This window comes from Geotrypetes seraphini, chromosome 6, assembly GCF_902459505.1.
Source record: "Geotrypetes seraphini chromosome 6, aGeoSer1.1, whole genome shotgun sequence".
NCBI classification, from domain to species: domain Eukaryota; kingdom Metazoa; phylum Chordata; class Amphibia; order Gymnophiona; family Dermophiidae; genus Geotrypetes; species Geotrypetes seraphini.
The window spans coordinates 172424054-172441556 of record NC_047089.1 but is presented as its reverse complement, the minus strand read 5'-3'; the positions used below and the strand labels follow the sequence as shown (position 1 = coordinate 172441556).

At 41.5% G+C, this 17503-nt stretch overlaps 1 protein-coding gene across 1 annotated transcript in view; it reads left to right on the top strand.

Annotated features, from left to right (window-relative positions):
* CLCN4 (chloride voltage-gated channel 4) overlaps nucleotides 1-17503 on the top strand; it is an 86169-nt gene that overhangs the window by 38243 nt on the left and 30423 nt on the right. Inside the window, exons 6-9 of the mRNA XM_033950642.1 lie at nucleotides 2151-2357; nucleotides 5196-5276; nucleotides 10212-10757; nucleotides 14829-15015. Coding sequence (XP_033806533.1) covers nucleotides 2151-2357; nucleotides 5196-5276; nucleotides 10212-10757; nucleotides 14829-15015 — 1021 coding nt within the window. The remainder of the gene's footprint in view (nucleotides 1-2150; nucleotides 2358-5195; nucleotides 5277-10211; nucleotides 10758-14828; nucleotides 15016-17503) is intronic.

The window sequence follows — 17503 nt, the reverse complement described above, 5'->3', positions numbered from 1 at the left end:
TTCCTGTTAGTGTTTCAGAAGGATGGCAATAGGTACTACAGTACAATGCTATCAATATTTATCCCACTTGCGTATTCATTCCATGGCTTGAAATGTTAAGATGGTGATTCTACAGTAGCAGACAAATAACCTACTACTGACTCTGTAGTTTCTGTGTACTGTTGCCTATCTGGTTTATTTTGTAGAAGCAAAGAAGATTACAAGGTAAAACACTATAGAATAGATTCAGTAGGGGGCACTAACTGATTTAGCATGCCCTAACAATTAGCATGTGTTAAACACTAAGACACCCATTTAGCACGTGGGAAGACATGTTGACCCCAAAACTACTGCAAGATGCCTGAGTGTGTCTTGTGGTGGTGCTTTTTAACCTGTGTTAAGCACACATTAGTGCTCACTGCAGATTAGTAAAATGGACCCTAGATGTTGAACTCATTTCTTTTATTTCAATTGCTGGAACTTTGCAAGCGTAGCATTTTAGAGCAGGATTCTACAAACGGCGCCGATATCTGCAGCTGCCTAAAAAAAATGGCTGCCAATCGAGTGTCAGTCACACAATGGTGCCGTTTGTAGAATCGTGGCTACCTAAAACAGAGCCATCCTCACAAGTGTTTAATAGTGTTCAAAATCAAAATCAACAAAACAAGAAAACTTCAATGATGTGACTAAGGATAAAGAACTTCCACTATGGGATGTCAGATTGACCATATAGAGTAATATAACTCTTAGGCCTGTCAATTCTTCACTCATCCCAAAGTATTTTTTTCATAGTATCTATTTTCTACTTTTGTTGTGCATTTTTCAAATCTTATACGACTAGAATAAATTATGTAGTTAAAATGACTTAGCTTTTTTTTAGATGCATATATTATTTAAACCATGCTGCACATGTTTTCTCCAGAGGGGAGCGTTCTTTTCAACGCTAGAGAAAACATATGCAGCATGATTTAAATAATATATGCATCTAAAAAAAAAAAAAAAAAAAAGCTAAGTCATTTTAACTACATAATTTATTCTAGTCGTATAAGATTTGAAAAATGCACAACAAAAGTAGAAAATAGACACTATGAAAAAAATACTTTGGGATGAGTGAAGAATTGACAGGCCTAAGAGTTATATTACTCTATATGGTCAATCTGACATCCCATAGTGGAAGTTCTTTATTCTTAGTCATATTACTGAAGTTTTGTTGTTTTGTTGATTTTGATACCTAAAACAGAGGCACCTTAAATGTAGGCCAAGTTTTTGAAGGCTTACATTTCTGGCGCCTGTGTTTGACATGATCTACAGAGGCGCCTAAGGTTGTTTCTGGCATTAATAACACCTACTTCTACCTTAGGCGATCTAAGGCACCTCCGTAGACGTGAAGATGGTGCCATTTTTGTAGATGCCTCTAAGCACCTACATTTTAAAAAATGATTTTTAATCTTTTTTAACAGCGTTGACAATTAAATTCCCCTTTTTATTTTTTTTACAAAACTATAGCGTGGTTTTTAGCGTCTACTGTGGCGGTAACAGCTCCGATGCTCATAGGAATTCTATGAGCATCAGAGCTAATACTGCTGTGGCCGGTGCTAAAAACCATGCAAGGGTTTTATAAATAGGGGGGTAAGTTAAGCGCCTATCTTAAGGCATCTTTTGTAGAATATGCCCCTCACCAGTACAAAATATGTGTATATATGTATGCCGTTATATCACTACTTTCATTTATTTTGGAATATTATAAAGAACAGTTTTCAAAAACAGATTCAAAAACCATTTTTGTTGTTATGGATTTTTTTTGCTAAGGTTATTTTTGTTAGTTTATATCTTATAAAAATTTTATTTATGTAATTTTTTGTTAAATAATACCCCTGCAGAATAAAGGAGCTTTAGCTTCACTTTGGGTCCTCAGGTCTTCCTGATGATGCACTGTCTCCCAAGAAATGTCTCCTTGGGTAGACATTATTCTGTAAGTATGTGAAGATCTCATTCCACTTATAATATTACGATCAAACCCATCAGTTATTTAGGGGCGTATTTGGATTTACTGTAAACACATTTTTCCAAATATTTATGTGGCACCGATTACAATTTTGGAGCTTTTTTGAATTGCTTACTCTAAGTATTGATGACTGTTCTTTTCTTCTATCTTGTTTTTTGTTTATCAGATAAAAACCATCCTAAGCGGTTTCATTATCAGAGGTTACCTTGGCAAGTGGACTCTTTTGATTAAAACCGTCACACTGGTATTGGTCGTATCTTCAGGCCTAAGCCTGGGCAAAGAAGGACCCTTGGTTCATGTGGCTTGTTGCTGTGGGAACTTATTTTGCAGCCTATTCTCAAAGTACAGCAAGAATGAGGGAAAGAGGAGAGAGGTGAGTTGTGGGTCTCGAGTACAGTTCATGGAGCACATGGGGAGCAGTGTTCTTCCAACACCAAAAAATTATAGGGCACATGACACTGCCCTGGGCGGGCCAGAAATATAAGAAGCCTGTGCAGGCTGAAGAAAAGAGAAATTTGCTTTGGCCTATATGGACAGACATGAGGAAGAAGCAGCAAAAGGTGGGAGAGTTACATGCTGGTGAGGGATTGGATTAATGTACTGCTTAACACAGTGTATTAAAGCGGTTTACATTAAAAGAAAAAAAAATGTATACAAAATCCAGCTATAACTAGCTGCTTCAGTACAAAATTATAAAATCGACTAATATTAAGACCAAGTCTAAACAGAAAAAAAAAGAAACCAGATTCATCAACAATAACATAGCTAGCTTCATAATAACACAAGATAGAGAACAAAAACTAAAGCAAATAGCTGTGTCTTTAATGTCTTATGAAACCTAGATAGCTTGTAATAGTGCTTATGGTGGCTGGAAATATATTCTACAATGAGGGGCCCAAGTAACCAAAAGCTCGCCTCCTAGTCAACGTCAACTTGACCATTCGAAGCGTAGGAAGCTTCAGTAAACACTGCTGAGAGGAATGCATAAAGAAGCGTTGTTGATCAAATCTAGCTAAAAGTATTTAGGGAGGAAGGGGGGAAGCTGTGGAGGTCAAAGGGAAGTCAACTTGACCATTTGAAACATAGGAATCTTCAGTAAACACTGCCGAGAGGAACCCATAAAGAAGCGTTGTTGATCGAGTCTAGCTAACACATTCGAAAGGTATTCAGGGAGAAAGGGGGAAGCTCTAGAGGTCAGTGGGAGGAAAGTGGGAGAATACTTAAGTTGAAGGAAAGAGAGAGAGCATTGAATTAGGGGAAGGAAGAGCGTGCTGAGATTTGGGGAGGGAAAAGGAGAACATTGGGAATGGAAAAAGGCTGAAAGGAAAGTGCTGGGATTTAGGGAAAGGGGAGAAGGATGGGTGGGTTAAAAGAGGGAGAGTACTGTATTCAGGCTTGGGGGGAGGGAGAGATAGTATAAGAGTGAAAGAAAGAGAATGGGTGGGAAGGAGGTAGAGTGTGTGCAGGAGAGAAAGCTCACCCATTTACTCAGTCTAAGCCAGGGGTGTCCAACCTTTTGGCTTCCCTGGGCCTCATTGGCTGAAAAAAATGTTTCTGAGGCTTCACAAATGCGCAAACGCTGCTGCAAGACAGAGGAGTACAGAATAACATGTTTTACTGAAGTAACAATTTCACCAATTTTCACAACTTTTACTCAGTTACATCTGAAGATAACTGTTAAAAATAAAAATTGCAAGGGAAATACAATATACAGTAAATGACGATTCCTCACTCAACCAACTGAAATAGCAAAACTGGGAACAGGATTTTGCTATTTCAAACCTCATTGCACATTTAGTGGATCATCTTATTTTAAATTTTGCAGTTCAGTGAATATAGCTTATAAGAAAGTGGAGTTGTCTATGTTTGTTGGACTGGTTTCTTACTGGTCTCCAGCCAAACAGAACAGTGATGAGTTGGGTCACTTTGAAGTGGAGATATTGCTGAAGCTGGTAGCAATTTCTAGGTGAACAGACTGCTGGTCATCCCAAGGGAAATTTTACATTGGGGTGACTGTCCACTGGATTGATAGAGCCATTAGAGAGGGATTTTGCTTGTATGATCTTGAGACTGAAGGGTTCCCACACGTTTGACGTTCCTGCATATTCAGAGTTTGCCATCAGATGAACCATTTTCAGAACAACAGACAATGATTCCAACTTTGTGAGAGCTTTCTTTATAATTGGACAGCATGGTGATGATAATGAAGATAAAGATGAATATGCAAGTGATGAGTTAGACAACAATACTTCTAATGTAGATGATAATGACAATGATGATGATAAAGTGCTCTTTGCTTTACAGAAGTCAAGTATTTCAGACAGATTCCCTTGATCAATACATTAAAAAAAAAAGTCAGAAAAGATCAGTAGTATTGCAGCCTCACCTGATTTGAAGGAACCCCTTTAAAAAAAAAAAAAAAATCAGACTGAACCAATCCACTTTCTGCTAGTGCAGTTGTTGAACAGCTTTTTAGCTGTGCTAATTTACCCTTCCCCCCTTTTACGAAGCCGTGCTGCCAAGCAGTGCGAGTTAAATGCCGAGACGCCCATTTTGTAATCCTGTGGGTGGCTTGGCATGTGGCTGCGTGGCTTGAGAAAAAAAGGGGGATTAATGAGTCGCAAGCACGCTCGCACGAGTGACACTGATTTTCCAAAAATTTAGTTTTACTAAATGCAAAGTAGATTGAATTGCAGAGCAATAAGGTTGTTGGGATAAAAATGTTAGCAATAGTTACATTCACTGTAGTTATATATTACTTAAGAAAAATTTTTTCAATTTGTTTTTCATTATACTTTTACTTTTAAGTTTTAAGTTTAAGTTTTATTAGGATTTTATATACCGCCTATCAAGGTTTTCTAAGCGGTTTTACAATCAGGTACTCAAGCATTTTCCCTATCTGTCCCGGCGGGCTCACAATCTCTCTAACGTACCTGGGGCTCTGGAGGATTAAGTGACTTGCCCAGGCTCACAAGGAGCAGCGTGGGGTTTGAACCCACAACCCCAGGGTGCTGAGGCTGTAGCTTCAACCACCGCGCCACACACTGAAGCATTAAAATATGCAATTACTTTTACTTAAATACTTTGAACAACGCTGCCTCTCTGCAGGGGAAATGTGGGTTTATTTTCATTTTGTTTACTTGTTTGCCTTTTAAAATCTTGCTCTGTGCCCTAAAGAACTCATGCTTTACTGCTAATGCTTGCCTTGCAGGTGCTCTCAGCAGCTGCAGCCGCGGGAGTCTCTGTTGCTTTTGGTGCTCCAATTGGTGGTGTGCTTTTTAGCCTGGAAGAGGTAAGGACATGAAATCATGTTGACTTAATTATTATTATAATTTTGACATATATAAAACCTTAAATCAAGGTTCTCTACACTAAATTACATTTTAATTTAATATAATTTATCAATTTATATCCCACCCGTCAAACGTAGCACTCAAGGCAAGTTACAATGAATCACAAAGAGCAAAAAGGAGAATTATCTGCCAGATGAATTAAAACAACCCTAATGACTATACATTCAGTTCATTTTCCATAAAGCCATCGAAGGAATACAATGAACATCAAATACCGATACACACAAATAGAAAATAATTAATCTAATCAACAGAAACATTAAGGGCTCCTTTTACTAAGCTGCGATAGCGTTTTTAGCGCGCAGAATTTTAGCGCATGCTAAACCCCGCGTTAACGCAGCTAGAGCTAACGCCAGCTCGATGCTGGTGTTAGCATCTAGTGCGTGCGGCAATTTAGCGCACGCTAAGCGCATGCTAAAACCGCTATCGCAGCTTAGTAAAAGGAGCCCTACGTAAAATTAAAGCTGTGATTAACAAAATTCATCAGTGAATCTGTAAAACTAAAGAAAGAAAGTTAGAACCTGATTTCACAGTCTAGGCCAGTGGTTCCCAAACCTGTCCTGAAGGACCCCCAGGCCAGTCGGGTTTTCAAGATAGCCCTAATGAATATGCATGGAGCAGATCTGCATTCCTGGTATCTCCATTATATGCAAATCTCTGTCATGCATATTCATTAGGGCTATCTTGAAAACCCGACTGGCCTGGGGGTCCTCCAGGACAGGTTTGGGAACCACTGGTCTAGGCATAAGTTATTCTGTGAAAATTCAGGTTTAACATTCTACCTAAAGCATACATAAGCTGGATCATTCTGCAAATTGGGAACAACCAAGGAAAACACGATCTAATTAGACAAATTGTGGTTCATGAAAGCGCCTCCCGAGAAGATCTTAAAAAGCAATTTGGATAATGCTAGGACAAATGCTTGTTATATATTTTGGCCCTTTTCCACTCACAACTCTACAGCTTGTCTGCATGCGTGCCCTCCTGTATCACTTCGGGAACTCAGGGACATAGGGCTCCTTTGATCAAGGTGCGCTACGGGGGTTAGCTCGTCGGACATTTCATCACGCGCTAACCCCCGCGGCACACCAAAAAACTAATGCTTTGTCAATGGAGGCGTTAGCGACTAGCACCGCAGGAGGTTGAATGGGCGGTTTTCCACGCGTTAACCGCCTACCGCAGCTTGATAAAAGGAGCCCATACTGTAAATGGTGCGGTGTTTAGCACCAATTCCTGCACTTAACTTTGGATGCAAGACTTTCACCTCCTGAAACCTGGTGTAAATGCCGGTGCTCAAGTTAGGGGCTCTATTCTGGGGCACTATTCTGGGGCTCTATTCTGTAACAATGGGGAAATAAGTCAAGAAGCAGACCATATGGAGAAAAGGTGTTTTAATTAGGGTGGCACATCAATTAATCATAATTAAAATTTTTAACTGCATAAAGCACCGCCCCCCTCTCAAATTTTCTTCGAGTCGTACAGTGGCAAATATAGACAGCAGAAGTAAATTCTCAGAACCGTCTTGTTTTATTTACCAAAATGAAAATAAATCATTTTTCTTACCTTTGTTGCCTGGTGATTTTAAAAATGAAACAAAATGATTAGAAAAATTAAATCACCAAGCAACAAAGATAAGAAAAATGATTTATTTTCATTTTAGTAATGAGAATTTACTTCTGTTGTCTATATTTACCACTGTACAAATCTAGAAGAAAATATGAGGAGGTCACTATATGCGATTAAAAATTTTGATCACGATTAATCGATGTGCAGCCCTAGTTTTAATCAATGCTCCCAGGAAGTAGTGCTCGACATGGCTGCGTTTCACCAACCAGGCTGTAGTTTAAATAGAAAGAAAAGATAAGAGATTTACACTTACTTTCGCTCTTCATCCATCCCACTGTTCCCTCTCCACCACCACATCTAACATTTCTCCCTCTCATCTCTCTCTTTCCCATGCATCTATACCTCATGCCTCTCCCACCACAATGTCCAATATTTCTTTCTCCCTATTAACAGCAAATCTCTTTCTTCATTTCCCCATGTACACCATCTCTTTTCCCTCTCACTCAGACACCCTGCCCAACAACTCTCCCTTTCTATTCCTTCCTCCACCTCAGCATCTCTTTCCCTTACTCCCTCCATTCTTCCATCCTATGTCTCAAGTTCATGCTCCCCTCCTTCCCTCTATTCTGTGTCCCAAGTTAAACTTTTCGATTACAGCTGCTGGATGACTAAGTCTAGGTCGGCCCACATCCCGCCCAACTCCTGCCCTACCCACTCCTCCAAAAACGCCCCTTTTCGCTCTGAGTGCACAGAGGCAGTAAAAAGGCCTAAGCTGGTTTTAGATATGTCTAAAACCCTGTTCGATTATCGATACTTGGATGACCTGTCTTTTTGATTGTCCAAGTGCTGTTTTAGGCGGGTTTTTAGATGTATTTTGATTATGAGCCCCATAGAGTACAACCAGAAAACAGAATAAGCACATTAGCTATTTCATATATCAATAGAGAAACATAGAAACATAGAAGATGACGGCAGAAAAGGGCTATAGCCCATCTAGTCTGCCCACTCTAACAACCCCACTCCCTTAAATTTACCCCCCTAGAGATACCACATGTGTATCCCCTCTACATTTTTTACCTCCCTAGAGATCCCACATGTGTATCCCATTTCCTTTTAAAATCCGGCACGCTGCTGGCCTGAATCACCTGAAGCGGAAGTTCATTTCAACAATTGACCACTCTTTTGGTGAAGAAGAACTTCCTGGTGTCGCCATGAAATTCCCCACCCCTGATTTTCATCGGATGTCCTCTTGTGGCTTGCTAATGTGCTTGCTAATGTGCTTGCTAATGTGTTTAACCTGTTTTCTGATTATACTCTATATATGTTTTTAGTCTTTGCTAGTAAGATTATATAATTTATTTCTCTTTTTAACTTTAGACACACAACATCTACCAGAACTGAAAGAAATGGTCCTCTTTTAATAGATCCACGATCACTTCAGTTCCGGTGGATGTTGTGTGTCACCAGCTGGTTGGATACCCCTGACACAGACTAGTTGGCGAAACGCAGTCACGTCAGGCACTACTTCCTGGGAGCATTGATTAAAACACCTTTTCTTTATATAGTCTACTTCTTGTCTTGTTTCCATGTTGGATCTAGTAGACTGTCTGCCTTGTTATTTCTTTACTTCTGTAACAACAGGCATAAGTTTTCAGAATGCCCCTGACACACCCGTGGCCACTCTTCCGTTTTGAATTACAGTATGTGCTATTAGAGATAAGCCCCATGCCTTATAGCATGAGTCCCCAACCCTGTCCTGGAGGGTTTTCAGGATCACCCTAATGAATATGCATGGAGCAGATTTGCATGCCTGTCACTTCCATTATAGGGCTAGCCTTAAACCCGATTGGCCTGGTGGTCCTCCAGGACAGGGTTGGGGACCACTACCTCATAGAATACATGCGGCTAAATTTGTGTACATATTATAATGGGTGCCAATTAATGTCAATTATCGGTTGTTATTTAGGTTAATTGGCTTGCTAGCCATATGGTTTGTGCACTATCATTACTGGACACATTAATTCCTTTTTCAGCATCTGGTCTCCTCCTGGATAAGCATGAAGTTTTTGTATTACAGGGCAGTGGAGGTGGTTTACTTATATGTAAGGCTTTAATCAGCAAAAAGACTATCCCCAAAGTACGGACTGTTATGGACCCACTCTCGTACCAGAGTTGTGGTAGTATGCTACACCATATTATGTTAATGGAGAAACAAAACACTAGTTTGTCCTTTAAACACACAAAAAAACAATTTTTGTTGGTCTGAGACTCCCATACACATTCTCTTTCTCCTAGGGCAGGGGTGTCAAAGTCCCTCCCCGAGGGCCCCAATCCAGTTGGGTTTTCAGGATTTCCCCAATGACTACGCATGAGATCTATTTGCATGCACTGCTTTCATTGTATGCTAATAGATCTCATGCATATTCATTGGGGAAATCCTGGAAACCCAACTGGATTGCGGCCCTCGAGGAGGGACTTTGACACTCCTGCCCTAGGGCCTGAAGTTTAGTGCTTAACTCATAATGTAGTAGACATGGGAAGGTGGCTGGGAGGGTGGATGCATCCTGCTTAAAGACCTTCTTTTTTTGGGGAGGAGGGGGGGGAAGATCAGTTGATAAGATGGGTTGGGGTGGGGTAGAAGGGAAGGGGAAGATATACAAAGGAGATCTAGAAGATGAAGCACTTCTGCTTTAAGGAGTGAGAGGCTATGAGACACAAGGCCTTTTGCTACAATTTTGGTTCAGCTAAGTCAATTGCTATGTAAGCTGTATACTCTTATTCTGATCTCCAATTGTTCATATTCTTTCTTGGATGCTATACTTTTTTTTGTATTTGTGAGCACAAATTATGTTTAAATCTTTTTTTGTTATTAATCTTGGGAGTGTGCCCACATTTTGGCGCAAATCTAGGTGCCATATATAGAATTTGGGGGATAATTGACATCACAATACTATAGGAGGTAATTTTATAAGTGGGAGTGCACCTTACTGCAGATCCAAACTGGCACCAATTAGTACCAGTTAGCACCCAATTGTTGACACTAATTGGCTCGTTAGCCTATTTAGTTGGGAATACATCTTGGATTGGTGCCCAAATATCAGCACCCAATTTTGGGTGCTGTATATAAAATCCTCAGGATAGTGATTGAAATTACATAGATAGTGAACATACATGTTCACTGGCCGCCAGTGAGCTAATAATTGCATATGAAAATAAGCTTGAATGTATTTAAGATGAAATAGGGATGGAATAAAAGTTTTTTTTTTCCCTTCAGGTAAATTTCTTATCTTCAGTACCTCTTGTTTTAGGTTAGTTACTACTTTCCTTTGAAGACACTATGGAGGTCATTTTTTGCTGCTCTGGTTGCTGCCTTTACCCTGAGATCGATTAATCCCTTTGGAAATAGTCGACTTGTTCTCTTCTATGTTGAGTATCATACACCCTGGTACATGGCTGAACTTATTCCCTTTATCCTGCTTGGAGTCTTTGGAGGCCTGTGGGGAACCCTTTTCATCCGCTGTAATATTGCCTGGTGCAGGAGACGCAAAACCACCAGGCTTGGCAAGTATCCAGTTCTGGAGGTCATCGCTGTCACTGCCATCACAGCTATTATTGCTTACCCCAACCCATATACACGGAGGAGCACCAGCGAACTTATCTCTGAGCTTTTCAATGACTGTGACGCTCTGGAGTCCTCACAACTATGTGACTATATCAATGACCCCAATATGACCAGAACAGTTGATAACATTCCTGATCGACCTGCTGGGTTGGGAGTTTACACAGCCATGTGGCAGCTGGCTCTGGCCTTGATTTTCAAGATTATCATCACAATATTTACTTTTGGTATGAAGGTAAGGAAGACAATGACCCTGACCCCTCCTCCTCTCCGCCCCTGCTCCTTCCTACTTATCCTCTCCCCCTCGCCATACGCGCACCTTCACTTCCCCCCCTCCCCCCACTGTACCTCTATCTCTTCACCAGTACGAGCAGCAATTCCAACCGACTGCTCATTCCAGCGTCAGCTCTCCCTCTGGGTCCCGCACCTAGGAAGTGAAATCAGGGGGAGAGCTGATGCCAATGTGGGCAGTGAGCTGGCGATGCTACTCATGTCAGGAAGGGGTGTGCATGCATGGTGGGGGTGGGGGGTGGGGAAGGAGTGGAGGAAGAACACTACCACCTTAGATGCCTCTCACCCTCACTATGCCACTGAGTGGATTGGGGAGGAGTTGGCCACTAGGAGCTAGTGATGGTTCTGAAACTATCCTTAAATTTATAGCCTGCCTATTTATAAGGATCCTAAGTAGCTTATAACTCTAAAAATACTTTTCTTAGGAGTACATTTCATAACAGTTCATTATATAAAAATAAATTACATGAAATATACATGTCTAGGAAATTACCTAAATCACAATGTTATATATGGTCCGGATATTACCTCAATATTTGCCACAAGTGTAGTATTTATCAAGACGCCTCAGCCCCACCACTCCACCGCAAAAGTTTCATTCAAATCGCGGGAAGTATCATGTGGTGCTTCATCATTGGCTAAAGGTTAAAGATCTTTTGCTCTTTAACCTTTTGGAGTCGGATGACGGCGGCGTACCTCGGGAGACCCTTGAAAAAGCACGATATACGTGCGAAACATGTCGGGTCTGGCTCCCCTAGTTGGCTGAGATAAGTATTATCCTTTAAGGATTTTATACTCTAATTCAAATGCAATTGAGAGATTCAATATTAATATAAAAAAGGAAAAAAAAGTTGGAAAAAAGTTAAAAAATTGTTTATGAAATCAAAGACAGCCAATGATGAAGCACCACATGATACTTCCCGCGATTTGAATGAAACTTTTGCGGTGGAGTGGTGGGGCTGAGGCGTCTTGATAAATACTACACTTGTGGCAAATATTGAGGTAATATCCGGACCATATATAACATTGTGATTTATGGTGTTGGCTGGATGAAGATAATTATTAAGGCCAATATAAATAGATGTTTTAGGAAATTACCTAAAGCATTAACAAATGTCAATCAAGGATTTTAACTCATGATAAATTGGCACACTGTATAGAAATTCACACAGAATTAACCCCATGATGATTAGAGCTGTAACGTGATCTTATTTTTACAAAATGACATCTCAGAGCCCTTTTTCATGCTGTCTAAAAAGCTATTTTGATTTCTGCCTTTTGATAAATGTGATCTGACCATGCATCAAGCAAGCTGACCTCCATTTGTGAAGCTTGCTGAAGCATGGATGGCAAAATGAGATTTTAGAAAGGGACACCTGATTTCATCTACTTTACATGCCAATGATAGATTCCTCAGAGTGTCATGCTTGTTATTGATTGTAAAATCCAAACTACTAACCTCCCTTTTATAAAAGCACGGAAGAGGTTTTTAGCGCTGGCCGGCTGGCAGCAGGGATGCCCATTCCCTCCTGACACTAGATGCCCTCATACCAGGACCCCCAAACCTCCCCCGTACCTTGTAATTTGATGACAGCAGGAGAGATGCATAGTCCCTCCCCCACAGATTGCCAGGAGGGAGGAGCCTTAGGCATCTGAGCCAATTGAGGCCTTAGGCTCATCCCTGTGTATTCCTAATGTGTCTGAGCCAATTGGGACCATAGTGCCCACCCTGTGCATCCCAGGATGCACTGGGAAGGGTAAGGTATGTCATTTGGCAGTGGCAGCCTACGGAGCAGGAGGAATTAGGCATCCCTCCTGCTGTCATCAAATTACAAGGTACTAGTGAAGTTTGGGGTGTATGAGATGGTGGTGGCATCCAGTGGCAGGATGCTGATTTTATTTTTAATGAAGGTGAATGGGCAAGAGGAGGAGAGGGGTCTGTGTGTGTGTGTGGGGGGGGGGGGTCGTCTGGTGGGGAGGATTAAGTTCAGTGGGGAGGAGGTCGCCACAGCAGGAGGAATTGGGCATCCCTCCTGCTGATCTTCAGTTGGGGGGGGGTCAGTTCATGGGGTGTCAGGGGTTCAGGAGGGCCAGTGGCAGGAGGGAATGGGCATCCCTCCTGCTGATCTTCAATTGGGGGGTCAGTACAGAGGTTCTGGAGGATAGGGGCCAGTGGTAGGAGGGAATGGTCATCCTTCCTGCCAATTGCGGTGTCAGTGGGAAGGAGGGACTATCAAGTTGTGTGTGACTTTTTTTAATGGGTGCAGATATTGTGCATGTGTAACATATGCACAACATCTATGCTATTATGAAAGAAAAAAGCCCCAACAGCTGAGTGACAGGAGGCTGCTTTGGGGCTTCCTCTGCCACTCAGCTGTTCGGGCTTCCCCAAACCGGCTATGTGCATGTGTCAGTCATTCACTCAGTTGCTGTCACAGCGATTGATCAGACGGGATTCTGACGAGCCTCCATGCAAATCATTTGCATGGAAATTTGTTAGAACATCAGTCGCTGTTCCAGAGTCTACCAAAATATCGGCCAACAATGACTCATACGGTCTCAATGACTGTGTTTTGTGCATCTGGCCCTCAGTGCAGTTTGTTTCAGTAATCATTAACAGTTTTGACATAAGCTTTGATGAGACTTGGAGACTTTGAGACTCAGAAGCAGCTCTTTTAAAATAGTATCCACTGGAATGATATATATGCCTCAGGCACTCTGTAGCTTTAGATAGTACAGTTTCCCTTAGAGCCCTGTGGTTATTCTTGGATCCCTAGTGGACAGGATGGAATCCAGGTCACCTTGCTGGAATAAATACACAGAACAGTCTCTCCTCGGTGTCTCAAGAAGGAGGGTGAGGGTTCCCCATGGCCTACTCCAACCACAGGACAGATGCTTAAATGGCTTTCTGACACCTTTCTACGCCTGGATTTTAACTTGCTGGGTGGTTTATAAGGCTTATTCTTAAGTTTGAAGTGTGTCCTCTTACATCTGAGGGAAATCTCTACATAAGAACATAAGAATAGCCTTACTGGGTCAGACCAATGGTCCATCAATCCCAGTAGCCCGTTCTCATGGTAACCAATCCAGGTTCCTAGTACCTGGCCAAAACCCAAGGCGTAGCAACATTCCATGCTACTGATTTAGGGCAAGCAGTGGCTTCCCCTATGTCTGTCTCAATAACAGACTATGGACTTTTCCTCTAAAAAGGTTTCAAAGATGAATCAAGGTTTTTACAGTCAAGGGAGTTTCCTTCGGACACATCTCTATCCCCTGGTTACAATCCAATATAATACAATTTTTATTTGTATACCGCCAATACCTCATTCAAAGTTCACAATGGTTCACAAACAATGATAAACTAATATAAGGTGCTTGGATAAAAAACATCCCTAGCTGTCTAATAGGCTCACAATCTAACAAAAGCACCTCAATAAATAATTGCTTACACACATAATGAATTACTTCCAACTTTTCCCTCTTTCTGGAAAAGGCCATAATATACACAAGTCAGATATTGCTGTGTCTGCTTTCTACTGAGGTCAGGAAGGAGATGAAATTCTATTGGTCGATTTGTTCAAGGCAGAGGCACTGAAAATCTAAGCATCATCCATACTACTAGATTTTCTGCTGCTCTACAGGTATATTAGCCAAATAAATGGCAAAATAGCAGGGAGCTAGTGATGTAGATTCTGTTGTTAAATTTTGTGCTATAGAAAAAAAATGGATTTCTGTGGTGAGAGCTTCTCTCTTTAAGCTGTGTAGTTGAATGTAAGATAAATTACATGTACGATAAATTATATGCAAGATAACTTGCAACACTGTATAAAATCAATTATTTTTGGCTCAGCATAAATTGACCATTAGCTTGATAGAAGTGGTCAATGGAACAGTGATAGAATAACTTTTATCAGTTATATGCTTCTCTTATAAGGATTGCTGAACAAACACAGCAAAGGATATAGACTCAAAAATTTAAAACCTTTCTGATGTTTGTTTGTTTTTTTTCTTTCAGATCCCTTCAGGGCTGTTTATTCCCAGCATGGCTGTTGGGGCAATAGCAGGAAGAATGGTTGGAATAGGGGTGGAACAGCTGGCTTACCACAACCATGATTGGATCATTTTCAGTAGCTGGTGTAGACAAGGGGCTGACTGTGTCACGCCAGGCCTGTATGCAATGGTGGGAGCTGCTGCTTGCTTAGGTATGATATATACAGTGCTTAATTTGTCAATGAATAGCCAAGAGTAAAGTACTACCGTGTTTCCCCGAAAATAAGATAGTGTCTTATATTAATTTGGGTCAAAAAAATGCACTAGGGCTTATTTTCGGGGAAATCTTATATTTTTCATGTACAGGGATCATTTCTCCCTTCCTCTCCTCCACCCCAATTTTTCCTCTTTCCTTTTTCCCCTTCCCCCCTTGTGCAGCATTTTTCCTCCCCCTCACCCATCCCCTTGTACAGCATATTTCTAACTCTCCCTCCCATCCCCCATGCAGCATTATTCCTCCCCTCTCACCCTTCTGTCCCTCCCTTCCATCCTCCAGAACCCTGCTGACCCTCTTGCCCATCTCCTTGCGCAACATTTCTCCATCCCTCCCTTCCATCCCCCCGCACAGCAGAACCCCACCGACCAACATACCTCCATTACAAACAGTAGCAGTGGCAGCACTCTGAACAGGCTGCTTCGCAGCCTTCCCAGCTGGAGCCTTCCCTCTGCCGCATGAGTGGCACTAATGCGCAGACAAACTTTTTTTCCTACTCACCAAACATCACTACCTTAGTCACTGACCAATGGGAGTCACCTGAAGGCTCTCTAAAGGCAACCAAAGCTATGTCTAAGCTCTGTCCTATGGCTCTGGACTTTCAGCAGCTGTTTGTACATCAGAAGGTTGACTCTGCAGTAGCCTAAGTGACCACGCGCACCTCCCTTCCTACTGAGGGTAGAGTGATGCTAAAGGATGCACAGGACCATAAACTGGTTGTGGTCCGTAAAAGACAATTTTTAGCACTGGCTTTGGGTATCAAATCTGCAGCAGTTGTCTCCTTCATGGCACAGACCTGTCATATCAGACTGTGGACTAGTTTCTCGGAGCTTGGGGATTCCTGTCCTCACATGTTTAAGGAGGGAATGGATTATGTGACTGATGCTCTTTATTATTTCATCTGAGTTCTGAGTAAAGTTTCGGTTTACTCCATTTCTGTCTACCGGATACTCTGGATCAGACAAGGGGCGGGCGACTCAGCTTCCAAGGCCACACTCAGAAGATTGCCCGCAGATGCTGTTTGGCAAAGGACTGGACAACCTCATGGCTAGTGTTGTGGATCACTGTCCCAAATCACTCCCGAACGGCAGGAGCCATCACTATACCGGGGACAGTAGAGGCAATTATCGTGCCTCTAGAAGATCTGGCCAATTTTCCTCTGGTGACTTGTCTCAGAGATCTTTTAAGGGGTCCCGACAGAGATTTGGCAGTTACAGGTGGTGGTAGCTTGGACCCCAAGAAGAAACAGTGACACCAGGACAACAGCCACCGTTCTTCATATCAGCGGGTGGCTGACAGCTTTCAGGAAGGAATGGGAACAGATTTCATCCAACCACTGGGTTCTGGACATTATTTGGGAGGGGACACAAGATTGAGTTTTCTTGGCCCCCTCCTGATCTGTTCTTCAACTTTCCTACCCGTCGGCTGGAGAAGGAGGTCAGAGTCAGAGCGACAGTGCAACGACATCGATATTTTTGGATGTAGAGATATGCATTCCACTTCTGAAATGGGGAATATGGGCTTAGAGTTTTGGCCTATTCTTATTCCTCCCAAAATACACTCAGAACACATCCCCTTTCCATATTCACATTTCGGTTTCAGCTTTAGGCATGCATATCCTGGTTTTATAAAATGAAATTTAGATGTTCATGTAATATAAACATATAAATACTGGTTTATGCATCTGGATAAATACAAAGAAACAATAAGCAGGTCTCTGAAGAAAGAGGGATTCATCACTTTGTGTTAACACAGCAGTGGAGAATTTCAACAGGATATTGAAATCTAAAATATGCTATTTTACAGCACACAGAGGGCAATTCTATAGAGTGTCCAAACTCTAGGTGCTAAGCTTGTATTCTATAACAGCCAATTTTTGCACCTAATTTGTTATAGAATACCTGCAGAAGTCAACAGTTAGGTACCTAAATTTACTCTTGTTCTATAGCAGGTACAAATAGGCGCACCTATAGGACAGTATTCAATAAAGTGCATTCTAAAATAGAACAACTGTGACCTGTCCATGTTATTCCCATGTGGGCACCCCCCTTTGCAGATATGTGCTGGAACACTTAGGTGCCAAGTTTCTAAGTGTCCTTATTCTTTGATATACTGTTTATCAAACCGGTACCTAAACGGTTTACATAGTTATAGCATAGGATTTAGGTGCCATTTCAACCCCCCCTCCCAATTTTGGTGCTTAATTGCTGTTTGAGTCCTTAAAGTTACAGTTACAATTAAATCATTTATATTCTGCTATTGCCAACAATACATATTCTATCTAAATTAGCTATACTGTAGTTATATGAGCAAATGTATTCCAAATCCTGTCTGCTAGATAATAGTCATTCATGAAAAAATAATCTAAGAATGAGATATCTAAATCCCAGGGTGTCACATGTATATGCAATTCTGCAAACAAATTA